Raw genomic sequence first — 11,399 nt, 5'->3', positions numbered from 1 at the left:
TTTTTTTTAATTCCAACGGGTGAAAAAACCTTTGGTAGCAAGCTAAAATTTAGAAATCTGAGATGAAGGGAAAATATTATTATATTTAAACTATTGAAATTCTCACAAAACTTGTTAACTACATATAGAATAGAGCTGAATATGTTTAATTATTTAAACATGAATTTGTATAAACAAGTGTCACATTATGGAAAGACCAAATGCTAATTTGTCCATTTGCAACAAGCAAACAAATGTCCGACCAACTCCGTACTCCAAACAGTAAGGGGACACTACCTGCAGGACATACAGACTAAAAAACTCTTTTGTTTTCCTGCAATTTGTAACCATTATTTAGGTAATGATCTCAGAAAGTAACAGTTTGGAATGAACAAGAGCTTTTAAAAGCATTTTAAATAGTTTCAGCAAGTTACTCTTGCCAACAGACAAAGAATATATATGATATCCTCCAGGAGGAGGAAACCATGCAGTGTTCAGTCATCTTACATAAAATGTCTGAATGAGACCTTGAAAGTTGCAGACAAGTGCTGGAAACTCACTGTCTGCTTTGGAGAACATAACTACCTGTTTTCAAATGTAACACATAAACAATCTATGAAAGGCCAAATGACATACAGTTTTGTGAAGTGCTATAATTACAAGTGAGGTGGTTAGGCTTAAGATTTAGGCTTAAAATGGTGGATATATACAGAAAATCAGCCAGTTTCTGTAAATCATGCACATTTGAGGAAAACCGTTTCTATTTATTATCCAAATCAGTAATCTATTTAGAAGATAAAAAAATTCAGGTTTTGTTTTTTGTAGACAAAAAGAAATTAACTGACTTAGAAAGTGAGCTGTGATCTTGAGAAAATACAGGATATATTTTCTGCTCTATTTCTTTTACACATACTGTACATCTTTTCTACTTTTAATGTTTTCTGCTTAACCTGAAAACTATTACATGCTCAGCATTTTCCTTTTACTCACCAGCTCGGAGGGGCCGTGGAACTCCTCCAACAAAAATAGTTTTTCTTGGGTCCAAAGGCTGAGACCCATCCATCACAAAGTCACTGTCACTTAGGTTCCAAGGTCGAATTTGCACCTGTAAAGGGAATTAGAGATTATTGTTAGTAGAGGAAGTTGACAACTCAAAATAAAGAAAAAGTTCATACTCTAATTAACAATATAATTTAGTAAAAGCAGTGTATCAGTGGTGTGAGCACCAAAATGCCAAGAACATAGCTTATCTGAGTGTTTGAGAGGAGGTGGACAATTAATTTATCACCTCTAGAGGCCAGGCTTGAGTTGAATTTTTCATCATAGCAATCTCCTACCTCACTAGTTCCCTGCCCCCCAACTGCCATTTGTAACAAGCAATCTGTGAAAGGACTTCCAGAACATTTTATCACCTGTGCATAATTACCAATGGAGTTTGGACTTCACATTCAAGAAACCACACATTTTTAAGCACTCATAAATGGAAAGAGAAATTTCTGTGCTTGAAATACAAAAAGAGTTTATTTTGAAAGTGCAGTTGCTCACTTCTATTAAGGAGCTGAGAAGAAATCTTCAAACTATGTAGAGAGAAACTACTCTCAAATCATTTGGGTATAAAGTTGTTAATATCTGCTTGTCGATGTTAGTACATGCACACACTATGCTGTAATATTAGATTGTTCATTTATCTGTGTAAGCTTTTTAATAGCATTTTAAGAAGTCAACATATTTTTTATCTAATTATATTTATTTGTAGTGTCCATTTAATCTGTATGTATCCATAGCCATGAAAAAGACTAGCTTTGAAGAGTATTAGAGATGTTAACAATAGAAACGAGATACTGTATGTTCTACCATAGCTTTCTGCATTACTTGTGTTTACCCTTCAGTTTATATATGGTAAATTGGACGTACCTAAGTTATAAATGTCTTGGTAATTGCATTCAGGACAAATAATAATTAAGAAAAATAATGGATTACCGGGGATATTTGAAATTACCAGGTATTTAATGGAGGAAAAGAAGAGGAGATAGTTAAGTTTTTCGTTTCATTGCATAAAGCTTCCTTTCAAATAATGTGGAGTGAAAAATGCTGAATCTAATTGTTTTATAACTAACATTGTAAAAGGATGCATACCCCTGTGAGACACCAGAAGTACCAAATATAAAAGTTAATTGAATGTGACATTTATCAGAAAGAAGCAAATGTTAGAACTGTGTTACGCTGATACAGAAAGTCAATTCAATGTAACATCAAGGGCAGCAGCAGGAAATGGACAAGTCAATTAACAGTAAGTAGTTATTTATTTATTTAGCTGAAAAGAGTAACAGCAAATGGGTTAGCGGCCAGCACAGGTGTCATGGCATAAGCTACTTACTGGTTTATCCTTAATTGTGGGACTTGATACACACAGGTAAAGTTTCCCATCTTCTTCCAGACAGGCATCTATCAGAGCTTGTACAGAGCTTTCTTCCTGGAACAGCAGGAAGGCATAGCCTTGGAAAGGATAAAAGTGGAAGAAAAAAGAACAGGTTAATTTATAAAACACTTTTTTCTTTTTAATAAAGAAAATAAAATATCAGAATTACACATAACTCAAAGTTCTTAGATTATTTTCATAAATTTAAATTCACCTAATATATCATACTCTCATGCAGTATTGATTTCAGAATGGAAAAGAGAACACTTTCAGGATATGACAACATCTATTTCTTTATTTAATGATTTGAGAGAGAATATAGGCTGGTAACTAAGGGGTTCTTATCCTTATTATCCAGCCAGTGGATACATGCTGGTGTCAGTGCTTATAATCCCACAGTGAGAGTATGGAATTTCTGATTATTATATACAAAGAATAAATATTAGAAAAAAAGAAAAGCCATGAAAAGATAAATAGCCAGTTCAGGACAGAGATGTTAACACCATAAAAATATAAATTATGGCTATACTACACGCTTGCTTTGTAAGTACAAATTATTTCTAAGCAAAATCACCTGGACTGTGTACCGTCAGATGAGATTTTACATCACTTACCTGGAACAAATTTCTACATTTTTTTGTAAGCATTTTAAAACTCTGAAGTTTGAAGTTATGAAACACTGAGAACATTCAAGAACACTGTCACTCCAAAGGTGGGTTATCACCCAAAGAGAAATCAGTGCTTTACCTTACAAATCACAAACATGCTGTTAATAAGACACTGTGACACTCTAAAGTCAAAAGTTAACTTCAGCAGAGTACATCAAGAAATGAGGCAAACTTCACAAAGTACAAAGTAAATCTTTAAATAGCTGCTCATTTAAACTCTGCAAGGGTTTAAACGTTTCTATGTGCACATACTTAATCTGAAAAAAAAAAGAAAAAAAAAAGAAAAATGCTTACCTGAAAACAACAAGAGTGAAAAAGAATGACATTTGTTGAATTTTCTAATGAGTCAAAAGACTTACTGTTATTTATATTTATATTTTATTTATATATTATATTTGAACACAACAGTTCAAAAGGAAGAAGAAAGTCCAACAAAAATTACTCCCAAGTGATTCCAAATCTTAGGACATAAAAATTAGGCAGTGAAACTAAGTGTGCATGGCATTCAGTGCTCTTGTGAATGCAGCTATCAATAAAGCTTTCTTCAGTTTTAAAGATTTGACCCAAGCAATCATGTTGTGCCACATCAGAAGCGAACCAACACAGCACATGCTGCAGTGAGCAGAGCCATTTGAAGATCGGCCGCTAGGCTCAACACAGCTGCCATACTGAAAAGGGCTTCTATCATGCATGCTCTTTTGCTCCATAATCAGCACAAATTGTTTTTGTCACTGAATGTGAACATGTTGGCTTTGACCTTTCTAATTTGGCAGCTGCGTGTCTTACAGGCAACTTCTCTTCAAAAAGTCTGCAGCAATTAGAAGCAGCTGGAGTTTAAGGAAGGACAGCAAGACCTTATCTGCCTAAGATTCAGCTAGGCAGCCACCCAATGGTACCCCATGTTTACATTATGACAACTTTTTGGTATAGCTTTACACAGCCTGTTTGCTATTAAAATAGTTGTAAGTTACCCTAACTTTACAGTTTTTATATTATTTGGTATGGCTGTTCAAATATATATTGCACAACTCTGATTTATTACAAAAGAAAAATGAATAAGACACTGCAAAAGCATTTTCCTCTGTACAGTATTATCTGCCAAATCACCTCTTTTCCTGTCATCTCCAGTTCTGTGTGACTTCTGTATGACTGGTTGTTTTCAGAGGCATAAAAACAAGCATTAGCAACAGAACTTCATCTATTTCAGACTTTTATAATCTTAAACCAGCAAAATTTTTGAAGTTTCTTTAGCATGAAATCAAAATCAAAATTGGTAGATGTGTTTTTTGCTTTAATCACTTAGCAAAAATGTGGAAAACAGCTTGAAATGCTTCTTTTTTCTACGGAACTTTTCCAAGGTTTTTTGGGTCATAGTAAAAAGTTACACTAGTAGTAGATGGAATTGACAGGCATTTTTTTGGATACACTGAATAGCATGATCATAAAAATCTCAAGCTAGATAAAATTAACCTAATTTTGGCTGCTTGATCACAAGGGTAGTAAAAATTTGTACAAATTTTGTTTTCTAACCTGAGGCCAACAGGAGTTGTGAACTTTAGTAAGCTAACAACTCATGTTTCTGGACTTCTGTGTCTGGAACACATTGGCCTGCCTGCTTAGAGGTCCCCGTAGGCTCTCTGAAGTCAGTCAGGTAAGGAGATTACAGCAGCAATGTTTTGTTAATCTAGAGAAGCAAGCAGGCTGGACTGGCAAAGTACATACGCAGTGTCCAGCATTACTTAAGAATTTGGTGACTGCACGTCTGTTCCTGTTATTTAAGGACTTTGCATACTCAGGATTAACAGAGATTACAGAGAAATTAAAAGTAACTAATATGGGCAAGAAAGACACCTGCCAAAATTGGAAGTATTTTTTCTTATTTTCAATAAATGCGTAATGATTGCTAATACTGATGACTGAGCCTCCACAATGCCACTGCCTGCATCTGCTTGTTCATACAGGCGTGTGCGTGCTTCCCTGGTTAAGGGAACATTTGAAGTGAACTTCATGGCAGAAGATGCACTCAGAACTCAGATTACATTATAAAAAAACAATAAAAGTGGAAAAATATAGCTGCTAAAACTGACATTGCAAAAAAGAATTACTTCACACTTGATTGCATTTAATAATGGTGGGGTTTTCCTAATAGGAAGAAAACAGCATTTTTAATAACTTCATCCATCTGTAACTTATTCTTAGTTTTTATTAATTACCTTTTCCTGTCAGCTGCATTTAACTGCAAAGTTTGGCTATAACTTCATAAAACTCAAAACATCTACTTCAGATATTGTATTCTGTTTTACTGAATATTTTTATCCCTATTTCTACTACAATGAGAGATGAGCCTCATCTCCCCAAAAACTCTGCTTCTTGGCCAGCAGACTTCTAACTGTTAACTTCTAACATTTAGAATTAGCAATTGTAATGACTTCAAGGTTTAAAGGAAACCTATTCTACAGAGACAGTGGGTGAGGTAGAATTAATAAGAATATTAATTTCCAAAACAAAAATATATTAATCCAAAAACATGAATTATTTAGCAAATGCTGAAAGCTTCTTCAGATGCCTCAGCATCATGTGCTTCAGCACATTCCTCTGTGCATCAATTTTCTTAAAACACAGTAAGGTTTGTTTTTTTTTTTGTTTCACTAAGGTTGTCTGAACAGTCTTTTTACTTCATGGTACAGAAATATTTTAGAAATGTGCTAACAGGGTAGCTGTGGAGATGTCTCACTTGTGCTCTAGAGGGGATTGAATTCAGTCAGAAGTTTTTCTCAAAGATTTCAACTAGCTGTGAGTTCATTTCATCTCTTCGCAAGCTTACACTTACCACTTTACGCTCAGCTTGTGTCTACAAGAAATAATTCATAAATGTTTTAAGTTGTACTTAAGAATAGCAGTATATCAGTTGCACATTGGAAAATGAGCTCCATTTTCCAATACAAAGCTGGCAAGATTAACTTATTTCTGGCTATTAGGATCATAGCTACTTTACAAATAAAGAAAATAATATATAATGAAGAGCATATACAGTATATACAAGATCAAAGAGTATTTGAACATGTATCTATGGTAGAGGTCTGCATTTAATCGATTGATTTCCTCTGTACCTGAGATCAAGTACCTGATTGCCCAAATTCAGCCCACATGGAAAAATCAGATATTTGTATTCAAAGGGGCACACGTTCTCAGTTTTATAACACTGATTTTGGACAGTGAGGAGAGCCCAATAGGAGAATCTAAAGAGGAGGACTCTCTCTTTGCATACTGCATAGCAAGTCAGAACAGTCTTTGCATATTCACATGTATTTATCTCATGTGCACAATGAAAAAAACACTTGAAAAAAGTTGAACTACTTCTGAGGCACATTTTCTTTCATTCTATCTTTTGAAAGTTTAGACAGTGTCTTTTCTGATGTTTTATAGAATCCAACATGATAATAAAAATCTATCATCCACCTATGATCTCTTACATAACATATTTCAATATGTAATATTATTAAGGAAAAAATAATATGGACTTAAACTTGCAAAGAAAATTAATATTCTAATTTAATATCTGCGACTTCATTTTTATATGGTTGAGATGGCTGCCTCAAAAAGTAGCTTTAAATCGATGTAATTTTTTCATGGAAGATAAATAGCACTTTCATTTTCTTTCTGGATTAAAAAAAAATGTATTTAAATTGCATTGCAATTGTATGTACTACAACTTTTGAATAGATTTGTTTTAAAAGCCCACAGAAAAGGAATATTTAGAATCAGTATGAACCAATTTACTAAATCAGTTAATGTGATGACAGAGGGTCATTGCTCAAAGTCACCACTAGTAATCTTACTAGAGGATGCTTTGACCATGAATAAAACACTCTAAATCCAAAGATGAAAGGACTATTAAAAATGAAAGTCATTTTTGAAAAATAAAAAGGGTGTTAAAAAAACTCACAGATTTTCTTTTAAACGTTGCAGTGACATGACTGGATTTTCAAGACGACATCAAAGGCTTTAAATACTTAAGAAACCTTAAAATAGAAATGACTGTAATCTCACTTAGCTACTGCAGAAGAGTGAAATTATCTGTTAGTCAGGGCTGCAAAGATTTCTTGTAGGCAGTCTAATTTTAAATAGAAGTGTATGACGCTGTCAGCTGATTCTTTTCTCTAAAAAAGCTTACGGTGAACAGTTTAGCATGTTACAGCCAAACTCCTATTTGGTTTATGGTGGTTGGTTTTTCCCCATGACTACTAGATTGAGTGTCAGTAATCTGGTAAATAAGAAATTTGCCACGTGCCACATTAAAGTCACAGCTTGGAGTACTTTTTGTTTGCTTTAATTAAAGGTATGTTCTCCATATCCTCAGTTCCACAGCTGTGAAAAAAACCGAACCCTGAATCTGCAGAGTAATTAAATGAAGGTTACATAGCTAAATGGAAGACAAGATGCGTATCAAGCAGATCATATGGTAGGGTTTAATGAGAACAGATTCTGGATCAGTAGCCTCTGTGAAATGAACTGCATGTCTTCAAAATCCCAGTTTTACTATTAAATAGCCCTTATCACTGAGGTTACCGACAGAGTGAAAAGGTAAACATTTCACCTTCACTGCTAGTGTCTTCACATACTCCAAATAGAAAAATTAGTTATTTCCTACACTGCCATAAGTATTATGGAAAAGTTTTTCCCCACATCTTCAGTGTAAATGAAAACAAACAAACAAAACAAACAACTCACAGCACATCCACTTGCTTCATGAGGACAGGGAAAAGAGCCCTATTGTTTCCTCTTCACTGCTTAATGGAGAGGACAGCATTTCAGTATTGATGCAGTGCATAACATGGGTAGTGATTTACAGATTCCTTTCACCTCTAAAACATGTCAAGAAGCAGAAAGGATTTGCTGGTCATTGCTACCTACGGTTTCCTTACAGTTTATGGTAAAACATTAATATCTAGATGCCATCTCAATTTTTCCTGTAGTAAAGATGCTTCTCCCCACATTTTTCTGAAGAAATTTTGAAATACACCCCCTCCATTTAAAAAAACAAAAAACAATAAACTCATGGCAAATATCCTGAAAGGGAATTGAAGCCCCTCCTTTTATGTGGCATTTTACTTCCACACTGGGTAAAACATTGCAAGAGCAAATCTGTATGCTTGTCTCCTCTTTCAAAGGTCACCACCATTTTAAAACTTCAGACTTATGATAGCAGCTCTAAATCAGAATCAAAGGATATAAAAAAAGGTTATATCATACAAGTCGCTTTATTATAGTTATGATAGTAGTCACATGAATTAATTATGTGACAAAGACTAAATTTTTGATGAGGCAAGAGCTATCTCTGTGAAGTTTACTGGGTCGGCAGCATGAAATAGCAGGCATTTGCATGCATCAACACAAAAAAAAGCACAACTAAATTCAGAAGTGAATTTGTCAATTTCTGGTTGCAGTATTAAATCACTGCTGCTCTTTTTCATCTTCCACAGGGCTCAGGTCGTCTGCTGCTGCTGCTTTAACTCTGAGCAGATGGCTGAAAAGAAACCGGCCTTCAAGTCTGTGGGAAAGCCCAGTTATCCTTGTTTGTCAGTAAGCCAATTTCAGATTCTACTCTGCAATATTAATATAGAAAAATTCTAGATAAATACGTCATAGTCTGCTTGATTTCACCTTCTATTCCTTACCTCAGCAGGAGGTAAAATAAATTGATGACATACAGTTCTCATGGCAGAAGACAGAGATCCAAACATCCTGACTGCTTTTTAGCTGAAGTCAGTTATTTTTAGTTAAAAAATTTTGATATTGGATCTTACAACATAGTACCTTTCAAATTATGGGTTTTTTAAGTTTTATTTTTAAAGGAGAAAGGGAATGTTCCTACAGCTATGGGGCACAAAACATTCAGAAATGATATAAAGAGCTGCTCTCAAAGATCTTCAAACAAAAAGCACCTGGCATCATTTACGTCAACCAAGAAGCCAGCAAGACATTCCATGTGTGTGATTCCAACAGTCCTATGTGCAGACACAGCTTGCACTTCATCATGACTTTGTAACTCTCACTGTAGAGGAACTGAAATTGCAAGATCCTTTTTAAGACAGAGTACAGATGCTGGACTTGATAGTTCTGAGGTGGGGGAAACCAGGAAAGACAACTGTTCAGACGGGCTATGTTCTCCATCCTTTATCTCAAGGAATCTACCCTAAGACCAATACCTTTCACTCCAATAGGAATGTTACTTAGGAAGCCAAAATCTTAGAGAAGACTTTCTGTTGTCTTATAGGGTCACTTCACACTACTGACTCTAATCCAGCCAGAACAGCTAGTCATCATTCATCCAAAAGGAAAAAAACATCTTTACTGTTTAAGAATTTTCCTAACAAGTTTCTTGCAATTAAAACCACTGATCATCCATATCTGAAAACCATCCCTTCTGCTTCATTTTTCTGCACACATACAGAACTGGCACCATCATTTATCCATGAGGATGAACTAGGGAAAAAAAACAACCTACAAAATCCTAGTACTGTGGTGGAGCATTTGATAGTTTAAGGGCTGCATGTGAAATTTACTGCTAGAATTTTTCCCCGAACTGCTATCCAGATGGTTTCAGCTGTGGTATCTGCAAATAGTTTGAAAACACCAAAGCTACAGATCAGGGGAGTAAATGGACAACATAAAGGCATAAAGGACACTGTGTAAGCACAGTATATCAAGCAGTCAGAGCAGAAAAAAGAAAACGGCACGACAGTTTACATTCAGAGGATATTTTAGATCATTAGTCCATGTCTCTCCAGTTTATAGTACTTAAATTTAATTAGCGTTATTTGAGGATACCATGCAGATTAATTCAGCACTTCACCAAAAAACTACTGAAAGAAAAATTTTGTTGTTTTCTTTTGGACAGAACAATGTAAAGAATTGAGCAATTTCAGCTTAGAATAAGAAAGATCTCTTCCTTGCAGCATTCAGAACATATTTTGTGTGTTGACATTTTAAGGCATTTTTAACTAATCTAATCTTATGCATTTTGTGAAATAATTTTGTAGTAAGTGTTTTTGGAAGGTTCTTTTTGTTTCATTTTTACAACTTAGCTAAAATAAAGATAATTTAAAAACATCAAATTTGCAATTACTTGGTATATTACTTCTTTCCAAAGAAGATGTGCTGTTAGCAGTTTCCCTTAACAAAAAGGTTTCCATTGCTGACAACATTGCTTCAGCACTAGGTTTAATCATAAGAAGTCATTATGTCAATTTCTGTGAGTTACAGGTTAATAATAACTGGTTTGAATGTTCACTCTCATGTGTTTTTAAGCTCTGGTTGCTCAAGTCTCTCGTCTCTGTTGGCTGTATAAAAGAGACGCACCTTGAAGGCCTCAATGACAGAAAGCTTTTCCAAAACTCATCTAAGTCATTTTGGCTGAACAAATTTCTCTCCAAGTTTCTACTTAGCATGCAGTTTTCTGGGAGATCAGAATGGTACATTTTACAAAAAATATTATAGGATTTATCAAATCTTCTAAACCACTATGATTTACACTTTATTAAATGAAAACTGCGCAGCCTCCACTGTGATGCAACAGAGCAGAGATCATATGGAGATAGTGTTACCCACATACATCCTAGATCCCCAAACTAGGGCCATTTTGCTGCCAAACACAGCAGTAGGACATCTGAGAGAACAGCTCTCTGCTGCTCCTAGCTTTTGAAACCAGAGCGAAGCAGATCCTCTCCTGAGTACCATCTTCCAACACGTGGTGAATTCCTACTTCCAGTCTTAAGCTCTGATTCAGGAGAATAAAAATAGGGCTCATTCCCTTTGAAAAATTGTTGGTGTGTGTTTTCAGATGATACAGCACTGATTCGAAATTACTATATATTTACTGTAGGGGTAGAATAGTCGGCATCACTACAGTGATTCTAGGAACACGATAGTATAAATTAGTGCTTACAGGAATTTCTAAGGCAGCACAGATTTGTAACTCATGAAATGATCACAACTTACCAGGGGGTGCAGGAGGAGTAGAAATTATTTTTGGATTACTGCTTCCAAAAAAAGTGAAGCCACTGCAGGGCTGGTCCTCACCAATGATCCCCTTCAATTTTCTCAACAATTTGAAAGAATTTGATGGTTCTTATATTATTAGCAACAGATGCTGCTCAGGCTATTAGCAAAGCACAATCTAGTATTATCGAGACCTCAATCTCACTACTCAAAAAACTGATTTTATCCTGGAGCCCATAACACAAATTAACCCATATGTTCCCATTTATAAAACAACAGAAAAGGCAAAAAAAATAGAATTTAGATTTTATGGGAGAAAAACACTTTATGGA

At 34.9% G+C, this 11,399-nt stretch overlaps 1 protein-coding gene across 4 annotated transcripts in view; it reads right to left on the bottom strand.

The window, feature by feature from the left end:
- CPEB3 (cytoplasmic polyadenylation element binding protein 3) overlaps positions 1-11,399 on the bottom strand; it is a 77,585-nt gene that overhangs the window by 5,954 nt on the left and 60,232 nt on the right. For all 4 annotated transcript variants that reach the window (XM_010714564.3, XM_019617679.2, XM_019617680.2 and 1 more), the window contains exons 7-8: positions 2,357-2,475; positions 970-1,084 (exon numbers count right to left, since the gene is read on the bottom strand). In XM_010714564.3, the coding sequence (XP_010712866.1) occupies positions 970-1,084; positions 2,357-2,475 (234 nt within the window). The remainder of the gene's footprint in view (positions 1-969; positions 1,085-2,356; positions 2,476-11,399) is intronic.

Source organism: Meleagris gallopavo, chromosome 8 (assembly GCF_000146605.3).
Source record: "Meleagris gallopavo isolate NT-WF06-2002-E0010 breed Aviagen turkey brand Nicholas breeding stock chromosome 8, Turkey_5.1, whole genome shotgun sequence".
NCBI classification, from domain to species: Eukaryota; Metazoa; Chordata; class Aves; order Galliformes; family Phasianidae; genus Meleagris; species Meleagris gallopavo.
The sequence above is the reverse complement of the archived record's forward strand: the minus strand, read 5'-3'. Positions and strand labels throughout refer to the sequence as shown.